The sequence below is a fragment of the Onthophagus taurus genome, chromosome 1 (assembly GCF_036711975.1).
Source record: "Onthophagus taurus isolate NC chromosome 1, IU_Otau_3.0, whole genome shotgun sequence".
NCBI lineage: Eukaryota > Metazoa > Arthropoda > Insecta > Coleoptera > Scarabaeidae > Onthophagus > Onthophagus taurus.
Genome location: NC_091966.1, coordinates 9675710 through 9691816, shown reverse-complemented (window position 1 = coordinate 9691816; position 16107 = coordinate 9675710). Strand labels below are relative to the sequence as shown.

Genomic DNA, 16107 nt, shown 5'->3' with positions numbered 1-16107 from the left:
TTTCATCATCAGTCATTTCGTTAGAGTTATTTTTTCGGAACCTCTAAAATTGTTTTCTGGTAGAAAAATAAATTTAAGATCGAAAATAAAGAATGGGTTTTTCTCGTATTTATTGTAGTTTTTGAAATATCCCCTTTTAAATTCATCATTATAGCTTTTTTAGTAAAAATTAACACGTTTATGAGAAATATCTCAGGAACAAAGGAAGATATCAAAAAATTTTATTCTTATCAATCGATTTAGAAATGATTCTTCCACTTAATGAAATCACCCGTTTTATTATATAGGTGATTATTAATAAGCAAGATGCATAAAACCATAAAAAATTGTTCTTTATTTTAAATTAACTTTTTCCTTCATCTCTCAGTTTGTCTGAGTTATTTTTTTAGAACCTTCAAAATCGTTTTTTTTTGTAGAAAAATAAGTTATAAATTGAGAGTAACGAATTGGTTTTTATCGTATTTATTATAGTTTTTGATAAATCTCCTTTTAAATTCATCAAATTGGCTTTTTTAGTAACAATTAATACTTTTTTTATATTATTAAAAAATTAGGTGGTATATTTGTTATTGTTATCAGTATTATATAAATCAAGTTAATACGAAAAACTTAACATTATTAACGTATTATAAAGGTAAGGTCTGTGAGACCCAGATTGTTGAGTTAAAAATAAAAATACCAATACTTTAATAAAAATTTATTTATTTTTTTTCAATCATTTTTAGTATAGATAATGTAACAATAATTGTTTTTATCGTCTCTTTAGAAATAACAATCAATTTGACAAATTTCCAATTTCTCCTGCAGTTCACTTAAATAATATTATATCGAAATTGTCATATATTTTTATATAAAATTTTGTGCTGATTGAACAAATAAAACCATAGATTGTTGTTCACCAGCGACAATGACGGTTTTGTTAGGTACACGTATCAATCAATACCATATTATTTATATATATTTTTTTTAATGTACGCTCTCACTTCGGCGTCGTTTCTATTCGTTGTTTTCATCCTTTTGATCCACAATTTTCTAAAATAGAGAAACAAAATCTATTTCAAACTATGTTTTGTAACGAAATTGTTTGGTTTTTCAAGGTTTTTGAATAAATTCAAATAATTTACGTGAATAATTGCGTTTTATTGAAAATTTAGAACCCAAAATTACAACTAAACAATAATTTTTTTGCAACAAATTAATTTGTGGATATACAAATCAATAAAGATATTGTATTCCTTAGCTTACATATCACAATTTTTTTTATAATAAACAGTTCGAATTATTAACCAATTATCATAATAATAATAATTATCAGATTATTAATTTTATACCATTCAATACTTTTTTATTTTCATTTATAATTTTGTACTATACAGATATGTTATACCGCACCATTATTGTTAATTCATTAATAATAAATCACACTTGTTAGGATTTTCATTTTTTATCGTTTGAAGAACTTACATGTAAATTCTTCAGGTCCTTCGGTTCGCTTGTAAAAGCTGAGCTACCATCCGATGATGTTAATGATGCGGAAAGCGGCGATGAGTGAGTGCTCAATCCTTGCGCGGCGCTGGTTTGGTCCATTAATGAGGGATTCACTTCATGACAACTGCTCGTATCGGGCGATATCACTTTTTTGGTCGTCACTTCTATTTGCGACCTTAATTCAACTATTTTATCTTCTAAAGCTCGATTGATTGCCAATTGTGTCTGATATTTTGATTCTACAGCCTAATAAAAAATAACAAAATATTCAAATAATTACTTTGTTTTATTATTTGCATAAGTATATTTAATAAAGATTGATTATTCAAATTATAGTGGAATAACCCTACTAAGTACTGTATTGAAACTTTATGAACTTGACATAAGTTTAAAAGGTGTGATAAAATCAACATTATGCGAATCACAAATGGATTTAGGAAAGGAGAGGTATGCAGGACCATGTGTTTATTAATGCAATAACTGGATCTATAAATCTGCAACATAACTTAGGAGTGAATAAAAATGTGGCAAATTAGAGTAAATGAACTTAAAACTAAACATGGCAGCTATAATAATCGTATAGAAACTTGCGAGAATTACTTGACTTTTACACTTGAGAACTAAGATCGGTCGTCTCCACTTTCTCAAGCACACAATGAAACTGAAAAGATTGGATAATTCTCGCCGAATGATTCGCCTGGTCGTTGGTGCTCATTTATCAAAAGTTCTCTTTATTGATAAGAAGATTTTCAATATCGAGCCGTTCCGCAACCATGATAACTAACGCCAACTACTCAAGAGGGGTCAGCAGAAGACTGCTGCTGCAAAAATCAACGGTCGCAGTTATTTGCGTACTTCTGTGACTTCATCTACGCCACCAGGAAAGCGCCGTTGATTTTTATTGATCGCAAATTCGTCGGATGGATTACTCCGTTTGGTTCATCTTATAGCAAAAAATCTCAGGAACACGATACGCCACCCTAAAAGTGCTCAAAACAACTCTGGAACGCGCCTGGGACGAAATTATGCTAGAAATGTATGCAAGCAACGTTGGATATTTTCGAAAACGAGTAAAAAAACTGTATTCAAGTCAATTTTGCATATTTCTTGTAATTTTTTTGATGTTTTACCAAAGATTTTTATTTTTTGAATGTGTTATTTTATAGAATGGAGTTAAGTGGTACTTATAGCCTGTTGAAATGTGTAAAAAAAGTATGACAACTCTTGGAACACCCTGTATTTGTATATGTTCTTTGAATACGAATTTTTATTTTTTTTTTAATTATAATTATAACAAATAAACGATTATTACCTTTATTTTGGTGTTACATGCCTCTTTAACATCATTCAGTTGCTTTTTATGACTAATGGTTGTATCATCATGTCTTTGTACCTTATGTTCCAAATCCAATATTCGAGCTTTGCAAGCGTCCAATTGGTTTTGTTTGGTTTCTAACTGATTATTATAACCTATAAACATACAATTTTTTTAAATAAAAATTATCTTTTATCCAAGATTTTTACCTTGTATTTCATATTTGTAAGCTTCGGTAAGTTTAATCAATTCAACATCTGACCGTTTTAATAATGCCGCGTCATTCATTCTTTCTTGATATTTCAACTGTAGTTCACCTAATAAAAGAAGTTCTCGATTTAAACGGTCCAATTCAAGGCGACCTCTTTCACCAGCTTCTGCTTGCTCTTTAGCTATCTATAAGAAATTATTTGAAAAAGTTTAAATAATAGTACATTGATTTATATAGCATAAAACATCAATTTTTCTTCAAACATGCAAAATTCTTCATACACTTATTTAATTTTAATCATTATTAAATTTTTCTTTCAAATATCATTTCTATTGAAGTTCACTTTCATTTGCAAGTTTTAATAACGTTTGAAGAAAATTAATTTTAATATGGATTTATTTACTTTTACTTCAGTCATTGTACTAATTAAATCAGATTCTGCGCTTTGCCATTTTAAATCGATCGCAATCAATTGATCTTTTGTTGAAATTAATTTTTTCTCTAATTCTTCATGTTCTTCCTTCAGTTTAGAATGTACAAGTGATAAAGATTTAAACTACAAATATAAATTTAATTAATAAAGGAATTTATAGCATTTCTATATATGTAATAAGTAATTCTCTACTTGATAGAACCTTTTGTTCCCAAAAAGTCACGTTATACTGCGCGTCCTTTTCTTTACTAATGTGTTTTCGTTTCAAATCTTCCATTTCTTCCGTTAAATTATCAATATCTTTTTGTTTTATTTGAACTTGGTCTTTCTATTAAACATAAAAGAATTAAATAAACAGATTTATTGCTATAAAAGATCAAATTAAATTTTTACCAAAGCTGCTTTATGTTCCTCTAAAGCTCTTGTATTCTTTGCATCCGCTAATAATCTTCTATTTTTACAAGCGTGCATTTCACGACGATGTTTTTCAAAGTGAAGCTGTTGTTTTAATAGTTCTATTTGGTTCTTGAAGTATTCTAATGATTCTTTCTCATAAGTTTTTATACAAATATCATTATATCTACAAGGAACACCAAGTCATGAATGTTTCATAAAATAAACAAATGTTTAATTTACCTATCAGTAATATCATAAGTATTACAAGAATTTGGCCTATCATGTCTTGTAATAAGTGTACCAGGACTAGCCTTGATTTCGTTACTTTCCAATGTGGGAAATATACTCAAAAATAAATGTTCATAAGGCATAGGCCAAATGGATTCCGTTTGAGTTTCTGATGTAACTTTATTCTTTAATTTGTCATTGTCTACATCCAAACCATTTGATAACGAAGGTTTTCCATCCTGATAATCCCCATTGGTGTCTTCGTCCGTTTCTATTAAAGTTTTATTGATATTATCCTTATTTGCAGGCACAACAGGACTCTTTTTCATTTCTGGACAAGAATTGGTTCTTCTCACTTGATTGTTTGGATATGAAACCGCTACAAAATAAAAGTATTTCAGTGTTTCTACTATTTTTGTAGAAAAACATACCATTTCCAGGACTACTTCCTGTTGATAATTCATATTTTTCAGCATCATCAGCACATTGACTGCTGTAACGAAGACGTTGAATACGTTTTGTAAAATCATTAATTGATTTTGAGTTAGGCATATGTAATCCACCTTCAGTACATGGAGATCCATGTTCTTGCTCACAATTATTATCAAGGTTTTCATCAGCTAAAATTATTTTTATTAATTAATTTTTTTAAATATTTTGAAATTAATTTACCTCTTTCTTCAACTTCATGAACAACACTATCACATTGTCTCCATCCTGGATAATCATTAGAACCCCCATCCCTAACAATCTGAGATACCTCCTCATCCTCTTGACTAAACGGAGCAGATTCCATGCTGGATATTGTATTGAAATTGTGACTTTCTAACGGTATTTTAACCGGACTTGTTGGAGGAAGACGACGTAATTCCAAATCAACAGTTCCAGCTTGACGTTCTTGAACGAGTTTTTGTAAACGATTTCCAATTAGTTGATCTCTTCTTGGTAGACCAAACGCAGAAGAGTGTTTGTCAAAATTAAACTGAGCGCCTTCCTTTCTCATTGGTGATGACGGTTGCGAATTTGCAGGGGTGTTGTGGCCAGAAGAAGTAGGAAGTTTTGTTTTTTGTGTAAATGTGTGTGATATTATTGTCAATGGATTTTGTGGATGTGTTCTATGCCCCACTCTGGTATCCTTTAAGTATATTTATAACAACAAAATATATACGTTATTTATAATTGAAACATAATAATAAAAAATGTGCGTTAATAAACGTACTCTTATAGGAGTGGTTTCAGGCGTAGCTTCAATCGCAGCTTCAGGAGGCGAAGAACTTTCTTGTGACATATGGGATATTGACGAAATTATTGTCGTTGGAATATTCTATAAAATTAATGTTTTGTTAATACAAAATTTTCAATAATAATGCTACTGCCTCCATTATATACTATTTTAAATTATTTAAAGATGATACAAATATGAATTATTTAAAATAATTTGTTTACCTGTGAAAATGGAATAGGAATTTCAGTAACTGGAGGTGTAGAACAATGCAAAATCATACTTGGACTAAAGAAGTTGTTATCACTTATCGATTGATTCGAGTTAATATTTCTTAACATCTGCAATTGATTTGATGATTCTACAATCAAAAGAATTAAAAAAAAAATTATACAAAAATATCAAACATACCATGAGTAGCTGAATTAGTACTTGATCTGGATCTAAACGATGACATAAAACAACTTTCATGGGAACATCTATCTGGTAAATCCAAAGAAAATTTTTCACACTCTATTATAACATCTTCAGCTCCCATTGTTTTCCATCTAAAAAGATTTTTTTGAAGTTATCTTATTTCATCTTAAATTTATAATCTTGTATTACCTTTCTATTGATGTTTCTGTTTGTTTAGATGTTGTTACAAGATGTGGATGCATTCTTACCGTATCTAACATGGGCTACAAAAAAAATCGATTTAGAAATACGCAAGTTTATTGAAAATAGCCTATAAGAATTTAATTAATCACGTTCGACCAGAACTGTTAAAATAATATTTGTGTTTTGAAATAAGCTGGAGACTTAACGAGACTCATTCTCATTGCGCCACCTCTTTTGGTTCATTTGCGTCCCCCCGTCTATATTCACATTAAAGGAGCGAAAATGGTGTTTTAGTTCAGAATTTATTTTTATTTGAAGACTTACCTTTATAGTATGTGTAAATATAGGTGTTAAGCTTTTATTACGATGTTGATCCCTCAGGTACGCCAAGAAATTGCAAGGATACATCCCATACAGTCGAAGGAAGAGAGCGTATAGAGCTACTTGCATATGAACCATTTGATCCTCTATTAATTTTGCTGATTCAGTAAAATTTAATCCTGCTAATCGACTAAAAATATGAAAAAAATACGATTAGATAGTTCTAATAAATGAATCTATTTCATTTCCTTTTTACCAAAATACATCAAACACTTCTCGCAAGTAATCTCCCATTAAAGATGGAACTATTGGTAAAAGTACAATTAACGGCATCAGGGCGCTTAATAGGATCAGTATATCCGGTTCAGTCTAAAACAATATTTAAGTAATCAAATTACTCATTTTTCCATATTTTGAGACTTTAATAAACTAAACTTACCTTTAATAATCTCAATAAATCTTTCATTAAGGAGTGCTGCGTTATTTTATATATCCAAGTGGGTCGGCTACGAACTACATGACCAAGCAACGTTAATCCTTGAAACTTAATGCTGTCTTTCGTCCCTTTTAATGATTCTGTTAGCCTTCAATCAGACAGGTAGGTAGAGAGAGATTTGTTAGAGATTGTTCGTACTGAACACAACACACTCACTTATCAAATAGAAAAGTGTGATGCGGCTCCTTCAAGTCTACCAATACTTCTATTAAACGAGTCGAATTTGATTGGAGGTAAAAATCGTACAAACCGTACACTAACCATGGCTCTTTTACTATAAATATTAATAATAAACATAATTTATATAAAAATTAAACAAAATACAATTAAAAATTTTGTTGTCTTATATCTGTATTAATACTGGATATAATTTTTAATGTAGAAGTAGTTTTTATTTTAGCTTTTCTAGAAAAAAATATAGTAGTAATAAAATAATAATAGTATAGGTAGATAATGCTTTCCTGTTTATTCAGAAAATGGAAATTCTTTTGCAAATGCTTTTTAGAGCAAGTATGCCCTAACAAGACAGACTCAGCAAAATTTTCTCAACATCAGTCACAAACTTATCAAAACACACGAAAATAGAATAGACACACAGTGTTCAGCGTTACAAATATAATCTTGTCCAGAAATGTTATCCAGTTATTTCTTAGATTGACACCAATGTCAATACCTTGGTATTAAAATTATATTAATCTTAAGAATATCTTCTATCTAAAAATCCGCTGGGGAATTTACTGATTCTGTCTTTGTCACGTTTTTAAACATCAATTGCAAAACAAATAAAACATTAAGTTACATTATTATTAAAGAGAGTATCCATATCCATATCTTCATTCTTTAGTGATAGTGGAATATTAAATACATCACTAAAAAGCTTGATCTTTTCTTTATCTAAAACTGGGGTTTGTCAATATCTTGATATCAATAGCGGAAAAAAATAAAAAAAGTCGCCATGTACAAAATACACCTGAAATTTATTAACCTTCCAGTCCGTGTAGAGTCGCTATATATTATACCTAATTCAAACAAAAGCTTTAGTAATTTGAGAAGAACACACTTTAGGCTATCTAAATCAGGGTTTTGTCAGGTCAATATTAATTGGTGTCGTCCAAAAACGACGCTTTAACAATCTTTTAAAACCATTTCTTTTTGTAAAAACAGCCTTATCAGGGAGCTTTTGAACCGCATTAAATCACTTTCGAGATAATAACTTTCTTATAAGATACAGAAAAAACTCCCAGTTCATGTGGAATCTAGAGGAAATTTTTTGCTCTATAACTAATAAACTCCATAGTTGCACAAGCATTTTTCTCTATATGCAACAATTTTCATCAAAATTAGTCATTTTCGGACTCCATGGAATATAATCATCGAATGTTATGCACTAGCATGGCTAAAAGTGTAAACTGTATTAATAGCTGCTTCGCAACCATCTAGGTATCTATGATATACCAATACAATTTTCCTAATACATTTAATTATAGACTACTGTGTATGTCTTCATATACTGAAATGTAATTAGCAGCTTCAAGAATCCCGTCACTTATCTACTTTGTAGATTTACCTCTGGTTTGTAGATCATCTTTTTCGCCATTGTACTGCTCAATATAATTTGAGCAAAATTCTAAATTAAAATAATGACTTTCAGAAATTTCGTACTTTTTAATATTTTTGGACAAAACAAGGTTCTAAAATGTATTTTCTTTAAAAAGTGATTCTTAACATAAATGAATCAATGATTGGTTTTACAACCTGTAGTTCAATATAAACAAATTAATTTTTTTCAAATCAGTCATAAAGTTGTAAATAGCAAGGGTAACATGATTACCTTGAACTTATAGCAGTTCTATTTTGTCGTTTCTATTTGTGTAAGAAACAATCATTTCATCATATAATTTGTTTAAGGCTCAAACAACTTCTTAGTAACTTCATCAACAGGTTTAAAAATTTTAATGAAACTATTAATCAATATGAATGCTGCTAATTCTACAATAACTTTACTTGACGCAATTAAAGACTTAAACACAATATGGAAGTTAGGTATAAAAGAACGAACAATGCAGACTTGCTTCAAGAAGGTAGAGTTTTTAAAAACGATGAAATGCTACAAAAAGACAAATGGGAGGAAGAAGATCTTTTTGCCTCATCTGAAATGTTTTTATATGAAATCACTGCAGATATACAGTGTTCATTTGATGATTATTTGAATATCAATGATGGTATGTATCCATACAATGGAGACTCCAACTAAGATATTGTAGATAGTGCTATGAGAACTTCAATTCCAGATCAAAACGGTAATTTTTAAGAAATCTAATAGTTCTTATTGTTTCAGAATCAGGTGAAGGTGATGATAATCTTGAAAATGAAATGAATTGAAATTGAATATGAAATGCATATTCCTCTCTTAGAAAGCTTGAAACCTTTTTTTATTATCAAGAGAGAATGTTCCAGATAATAATGTTTATAAATCCATACATTTAATAGAAGACTTTTTTGTTCTTAAGTCGAAGTTTTCTTCCACTCCCTTAGTGATTTGAGTTAGGGGAATTTCCCTGTATTTAAGGGCCAAATACAGACAGCTTGATGCTACAGCATTAGTGAAACCAAGATGATGTAAGCCGGAATAGTATGGCAGGTTGTTTGCAAATATATGTAATAAAAAGGAAATAGACTTAACAATGTGCCAAAAAGTTTTAAGTATTGCTAGATACAAAAAAAAGGCGAAGTCTGTAATGAATTATGTATATTCTGTGTGCTAGTACTACTAAAAAACTTGTTATAAAATCACAAGCATAAATGGAATCATTTTCAGCAGTGTTGTTTTGGGAAGAAGCATATTTTGGAAGAAAATATATTCTGAAAGTTGAAAAAAAACGTTGTTAGGAAATAACAGAAGTGGTGATTGTAGAGCTCTCCATTTATATATATAGAGTTAGCATAATGTAAAAAAATGCAAAAAGATTCATCTAGAAATTAAATATAAGTTTGCTTTCTTGGGAAGTATAATAATTTAATCACCAATACAAGATCATACCATATCTATGATCCTTGAATAACTCTATAAACAATACTTTATAAACAATGTTTACAAATTCCTTATGTTAGTTTAATTTATGATAAATTATAGTGATAGAATAGAATTTACAGCATGTTTTGTTCAATCCTATTATATTTAGCTATAGACTCACTGGTATTATAAAAGTTACTTAATTTTTTTATAGATACAAAAACATTTTAATTAAAATGCATACTTATCAATTAATAGGCTTATCTCCAAAATAATAAGGTAGTAATTAAATAAGTTAACCTTAAAAATAAAACAAGATTTTCAAAAAAAAATTCTTTCTCTTTTTCATATAAGTAACTTTAGCTTAAAATGTAATTAAAATATTATAAATAAAAACAAATACCTGAACTAAACTGTTCGTGTAATAACCTCTTGGAATCTTCCACCAGTTTGGGATCGTTCGATTCCAAATTCTGCATTAAGTCGACCATTGTTGATTGTATAAAAAAGAACGTGGTGGTGTCCTCTAGGATACATTAAATTTTCGTTCAATTGATGTTAGACATAACAGACCGTGGGTTGCTGTTTGTAGAATTGGTTGATGGTGTGGAGGTGTTGCTCATTGTTGAAGCGAGAGCGTTTTATAACCTAAAAACGATTTGATGGAGAAAAACAAACAACAATCGAGGAAACCGATTCGATCTCATTAAAAGGGTCCCCCCGAAATCGCGGTAAAACTAAGAACTGGAAAGGGGGGCCGCGAAATAAAACGGGCGAAAACGAACGTGAGCGTAAACGTGTTGGAGACGTTTAAGGGAGAATAAAAGAGATCACAGTACGACGGCGCGAAGGTAGTGACAAAGCAACGACGATGAAAAACAATCGCTTACCGATTGACTGTCAAATGTTATTTTTTATATGCGGTATGTTGTAAGACTCCGGCGATTGTATGTTCGTCGCGGGGAGCCTTCTATTGCTTGTTCCTTTTTATACAACGTAGATGATGCAACAGCTGTTCTGTACCCCCCTACATATACCCAACCATTTGGTAAATAAGTTGATTGATATTGCCAACCCAACAAAAATAAATTACACCAGTTATTTAAATATGATATTTCAAAATATCATAGTATTATGATATTTCTTTAAAATAATATTGCTTTTCAATCTCATTACCAATTCAACCACATGTGACAGTAAAGCTCAGGGTGTAGCTGAAGATTTGTAGAGCCATTAAACATTTTCAACTGTGTCGCTGACAATCATCACAAGCACACTTCAACTTAGGCATAACATCTGTACCTTATGAAAATTATGATACTTTATCTTGACCTTAACTTCGTTAATTGCTATGCTTTGACTTTGGGCAAATATTGCGGTATTTCAGTTACAGCTTTTGTTTCGACAGAATTTCTTCAAAAACTACTAACTACTTTGCCTATGTCAGAAACTGCTACAGGAATAGATTTGTACACTGTGTGTTTCAACCAAGCTGGTTTGAACATGAAGAAAGTTATTTATTACAATAAACGAGTCACCAGCAATACTTGGATGTAGGAAAGGCTTGATTCCATGACTCAACCGTAAGCCAATAAACAATGAAAATATGATCATATCAGTGCATCATATCAGTGTATTATTCAATGTGCCAATGGCGAATCATTACTTGAAGAAACTGACGCTCAGTTTGATCATATACTTCTTCACAATAATTGAAGATGGCTATGTAAATGCTTGGTGCAAGATTTTTGCAGTATCAGAAGACATCAAAAAGTTTCTTTCAAGTGATCAAAAAGCAGTAAGTGAGAATTTAGACTTCCTCCTCAATATAAAGAATACACGGACGCATTTTTGTTACTGTTATTTTTAGGCACTTCAATCGTTTAAACTTTAAAATACAGCTACTACTACTACTATTGCCTTGTCATCAGCGGTATGATGGCGATCTTGGTGAACCATATACTTCTCATTTGTGGAATTGATATTTTGTTGGTTTCTTTTTCAATTGATCTCCCCCCAAGAGGGTTCCATTCTAGGACTCTATGACCAGACTCATTTATGTCTCACTCCCGACCGTACTTTCGCCGTTTTATTTCTTCGTTTGCACTAGACTGATCAGTAATTTCCCATAATTCGTCATATGAAATAACTCGTGGCCGAATTTTTGTAATATGTACCGCAGGCAATTGTTAACGAATACCTGTAGCTTGCTTTTTATGTCTTCAGTAACGAGCCAGGTTTTGCATCCATACAGCAGAACTGATTTAACACAAGCGTTGAAAATGTTCAGTTCAAGAGCCCCTCATGTTTTCTGAACGCCGGCCTTAAGGTCTAGTGATGCGCCAACATTGGCTTAAACTACAAGACGAAGGTAAATTTGTGTTCGAACTACTTTCAGAAGTAAAGAGTTTTTCAAGAAAGATTGTCATTTTTTCCGAAAATATTGGCGAAAATCTTTAAAAAAATTGAGAACGGTATGCAACTGTTTTTCATTTATGCCCAATGATATATGGACCAGATGTTTTCAAGAGCAACCCTACAGTTGAAAATAATTGGATTCCAAGACGATGCTGCTTTAAAGGACAAGCATGCTTAAATTCTAAAAACACTTTCTTAGTTACAAATTTCTAACATAACGAAGTGCAACCCAGAACTCTCTCATTTTCTTCAGGATTCTTGATAACGCAAGTAATATACTGCCATCTTTACAAAAAGTCATCGTGCATCAAGTATTGGTAGACGACCAGAAAGTCACCAAGATTAACAGAACCCAACTCGAGGATTAGCTACGTTTAGATTCCAGATTTAATTGTTAGCGTGAGATTTCGACTTTTAAATCATCAACCTACCTTGTTATCTCCAGACTCGCTATCATATTTGCTCTCATCCTTAGTGTGAATATACGGCAGACATCTGACTTGCTCTCTCTGAGGTCGCTTCGTGATAAGGGTGTGAAAGAAATTCTGGTTATGTGTTCTGCGTTCCAAAAGACGTGATCTACGTTGACCTTGGCTTCAAGATGGAGGTTCCCATTTTGTTAAATTCGCGTTGCAGTCCTTCATCGTGTTCAACCATAGCAAAGATCCACTGTTCAAAATGTGCGTAAATCTTAATATTTATTCTTTCGAAAGGAAAATTAAGGTTTGTAATTAAAAATTACTAATTATTTAAAATAGGTTACAGTTTAGCTAAAAGGTCTTGTGACATCAACTTCCGGTACAATTTACGCATGTAACAAAAAAAATTGACATTTTGAAATACAGTCTGCAATAAACTTTAAGTTTACATCATTTTTTTTGCCTTGAAATATTTTCCAGTAAAGTGGGCAATTATAAACTACAATTTATTGCAATAATGCTTTATTAAAAAAGATGTTATTAAAAAAAATTAATCAAATTGTACAAATCAGTATAAAAATTCAAAAATTTTCTCCGAGTGGTTTTATTGTTAACTCTGTAATTTCAACAATTGGACGCGTACTCAACAAATAACAAATAGCTTGAGCTAGGTCTTCGCTTGCCAAAGAGGGATTTTGTTCCAAAAATTGTTTATATTGTTCCGCATCCATAGCGTGGCTAACAATCTCTGTATCAACAAATCCTGGACTCACATTCTAAAAGATATTATCATTAAAAATACCTTAACAAATAAAGTGATGTAATAAAAACTTACGCATGTTCTTATTTTTAGTCCACAATGTTGCAATTCTAACCGTAGAGCTTTGCTCAAAGCATTCAAAGCAAATTTGGAAGCTTGGTAAAAAGCCATATCCATTAATGGAGTTTTGAAAACGCTCAGCCCAGCGACGCTATTAATATTAATGATGTAACCATCAACAATATTACATTTTTTTATTATGGAAACTGCCTCGCGTGCAGCTACAGTTGCCCCCATTACATTTGTGTCCATTATCGATTTAAAATCTTTCATTTCACCATTAATAATCGATCCAGGTCTTACAATTCCAGCATTATTCACCAAGACACTTAACGGACCCACATTCTGGGTAATCCATTTAAATGCATCCACAATTTCTTTTTCACTGGTTATATCAACTTTCAAAGCGCATAAATTTTTTTTTAAAGATGGTTCTTTTGCACAAAGTTGTTCGATTCTTTCTTTTCGGCGAGCTAATCCAACAACCTATGTTAAAACGATGATTAAAAAGAAGTAATTTTGTGATTAATTTTTTACCTTCATTCCATTCTTGAGTAACATTTTTGTTACAGCAGCTCCAATTCCTGAACTTGCTCCTGTAACAACAACAATTTTACCCTTGTAATGGTCCATGTTTTTGGAACGATTGAAGAGATGGGAATAAGAGATGAGAATAAGTTGAGATCCTATATATACAATCCGAAGTGGTTTCGTGTTTAAAATTTTATGCTATTATTAACGTAGCGTGCACATACAGTAATAATTATAGAGCAGTTAGTATGTCCTTCTAGTTCTCTGAGGTCATGTTTGATAATTAGGGATAGTTTCAAAAATTATACTAATTTAACTTTGAAATACAGAGGAGATTGGTTTCTTTTATTTGTTGAGTTTATCATTTCTTTAGCAGTCTTTATTTAGTTATTGGTTAACTATTAAATTTAATCGTTTTAAAATATATGAATTTTGTTGATTTCATCCAAATCTAATTGATTTTGATAACATTCTTAATGGTTCCAAAGGATTCTCGATAATCAGTTATGCATTTAATACGATAATAGATATTTTTTCTTGATCTTGGTTCATATTGAGCAATGAATAAACCAATTGAAAAAATGTTATGTGGTTAAAGAAATGAAAATGTTGTTATGCAATGGGGACATTATGGATGTAAGTATGAATGATACAATTTTTGGTTATAAATTACAAGTTATCTCCACCACTGAATATCATTCATTCTGCTTGTGATTCTGCTGCACTATATCTGCAGTGTACCCTTTTGTTGCTTCATTCAATGAGTACAATCTCACAGGATTTGCACTAAAACATAGTTTAGTTTCATACAACTTATTGTACTTAATTTGTACTACTACAATAGGCTTCTACCTCTGCATTATTTGTATGCCACTGAAATACATACAGGCATACTTTCAAAGACTTGTATATTAATTAATTTTATTAAAATTTCAATTTAAAAGCGACCTCAGCGACATCTATTACTTAAAATATAAATTTGACATAACCTAAAAAAAAAACCAAACCTATACTTACTGTGGAAAATATCAAAAACATAATGAATATGCTTTCAAAAGTATCATTTAGCATTTTATCGCCTAAACAAGGTATATAGCAAACTTAAACTTTCACAATACTTAATAATTTTGTTTCAATAATCAAGGAAATAGGTCATTCATCAGCATTTTATCGAAAAGCACTGTAGCTGTGAAAATCGAGCAAAATGAAGAGCCCCAGAAAAATAATCTTGCCGATTATAGGTTTAAATACCCGGAATTCCTTCCAGATCCTAAAATAGAATTTCGAAATTCGTTAAGAGAAAAACTCGAACGTAAAGATATGTTAGCGAGAAGAACTCAAATCGATATTCCAGAATTTTATGTTGGTTAGTAAATTTTTAAGTTGTAATTGTAAAAGGGTAACATTTAAATTTAGGTTCAATATTATCGGTGACATCTGCCGATAAGCACACGCCGGGAAAACCGCAAAAATTTGTTGGGATTTGTATTAAAAGAGAAGGTTGTGGTTTGCGAGCTAAATTTATCTTAAGAAATATAATAGAACAACAAGTAAGATAAACTAATTTATTAATTTAATTAAATTAACTATTTTTTTTAAAGGGTGTCGAAATTTTATATGAACTTTACGATCCAAGCATTCAAAAAGTAGAAGTTTTAAAACTTGAAAAACGCCTCGATGATGAACTCCTTTATTTAAGAGACGCCCTCCCAGAATACAGCACTATTGATGTGAACATGGAAGCTGAACAATTACCTGATGGTGCGCCGGTACCTGTTAACAGTTTAAAAGTAAAACTAAAACCAAGACCTTGGTTGGAAAGGTGGGAGCGGAAAAATCTGAAAGGTGTGCAAGATTTGGGACTACCTGAAAGGTTCTATAAAAGAGCTGAGGAATTGGCTAAACCTTGGGAGAAGTATGATTTAATGAAAGAGTACATGAGGACAATTCCTGAGGAGGAACAAAAAGAAATTTATTCAGAAATTCAGACTCATTTGCAAAAATTAGATATTACTAAACGTAAGATGAAGAGGAAGAGAACTTTTGTTCAACCTGTTAAGTTAGGTTAAAATATTGATTTAGGAAGTTGTCAATTTTTAAATAGAATTTAAAAAAATCTTAACTTTTTATTAGCTTGTCCTTGTAAACATGTTCTTTCAGGTATCCCCATAAAAAAAAGTCATAAAAAAAAAAAGT

General features: G+C 30.9%; 3 protein-coding genes across 3 annotated transcripts; 1 reads left to right on the top strand and 2 right to left on the bottom strand.

Annotated features, from left to right (window-relative positions):
- Positions 1-904: 904 nt before the first annotated feature.
- Positions 905-10770, bottom strand: LOC111417407 (tuberous sclerosis 1 protein hamartin). Its single transcript, XM_023049677.2, has 20 exons — positions 10614-10770; positions 10127-10371; positions 6867-6984; positions 6654-6798; positions 6471-6583; positions 6218-6404; positions 5900-5973; positions 5705-5841; positions 5518-5654; positions 5291-5395; positions 4744-5206; positions 4503-4691; positions 4084-4450; positions 3841-4027; positions 3650-3775; positions 3418-3570; positions 3013-3199; positions 2801-2958; positions 1465-1734; positions 905-1032 (listed from the first exon to the last, which is right to left on the bottom strand). Exons 2-20 carry the CDS (start codon positions 10212-10214, stop codon positions 997-999), a joined length of 3240 nt encoding a protein of 1079 aa, XP_022905445.1. The 5' UTR covers positions 10215-10371; positions 10614-10770; the 3' UTR covers positions 905-996.
- Positions 10771-13065: 2295 nt separating this feature from the next.
- LOC111417386 (farnesol dehydrogenase-like) lies at positions 13066-14838 on the bottom strand. The gene is made up of 3 exons (XM_023049642.2): positions 13918-14838; positions 13396-13866; positions 13066-13336 (listed from the first exon to the last, which is right to left on the bottom strand). The coding sequence occupies exons 1-3, from the start codon at positions 14011-14013 to the stop codon at positions 13142-13144; spliced, it is 762 nt and encodes a 253-aa protein (XP_022905410.1). The 5' UTR covers positions 14014-14838; the 3' UTR covers positions 13066-13141.
- A 51-nt stretch (positions 14839-14889) lies between these two features.
- Positions 14890-16033, top strand: LOC111417385 (mitochondrial ribosomal protein L19). The gene is made up of 4 exons (XM_023049641.2): positions 14890-14999; positions 15056-15277; positions 15328-15461; positions 15513-16033. Exons 1-4 carry the CDS (start codon positions 14951-14953, stop codon positions 15978-15980), a joined length of 873 nt encoding a protein of 290 aa, XP_022905409.2. The 5' UTR covers positions 14890-14950; the 3' UTR covers positions 15981-16033.
- The last annotated feature ends 74 nt before the right edge of the window (positions 16034-16107 follow it).

What these genes read in the sequence shown, in the direction of transcription:
- LOC111417407 (XM_023049677.2), bottom strand. Translation starts at nt 10,214, where the DNA reads ATGGTCGACTTAATGCAGAATTTGGAATCGAACGATCCCAAACTGGTG. An exon ending in ATTTATTGAGATTATTAAAG is followed by an intron (nt 6,584 to 6,653) that starts GTAAGTTTAGTT and finishes ATATTGTTTTAG; the next exon opens with ACTGAACCGGATATACTGAT. An exon ending in ACAGAAACATCAATAGAAAG is followed by an intron (nt 5,842 to 5,899) that starts GTAATACAAGAT and finishes AAATCTTTTTAG; the next exon opens with ATGGAAAACAATGGGAGCTG.
- LOC111417386 (XM_023049642.2), bottom strand. Translation starts at nt 14,013, where the DNA reads ATGGACCATTACAAGGGTAAAATTGTTGTTGTTACAGGAGCAAGTTCA. An exon ending in TACTCAAGAATGGAATGAAG is followed by an intron (nt 13,867 to 13,917) that starts GTAAAAAATTAA and finishes GTTTTAACATAG; the next exon opens with GTTGTTGGATTAGCTCGCCG. An exon ending in GACTAAAAATAAGAACATGC is followed by an intron (nt 13,337 to 13,395) that starts GTAAGTTTTTAT and finishes AATATCTTTTAG; the next exon opens with AATGTGAGTCCAGGATTTGT.
- LOC111417385 (XM_023049641.2), top strand. Translation starts at nt 14,951, where the DNA reads ATGAATATGCTTTCAAAAGTATCATTTAGCATTTTATCGCCTAAACAA. An exon ending in TATTCCAGAATTTTATGTTG is followed by an intron (nt 15,278 to 15,327) that starts GTTAGTAAATTT and finishes ATTTAAATTTAG; the next exon opens with GTTCAATATTATCGGTGACA. An exon ending in GAAATATAATAGAACAACAA is followed by an intron (nt 15,462 to 15,512) that starts GTAAGATAAACT and finishes TTTTTTTTAAAG; the next exon opens with GGTGTCGAAATTTTATATGA.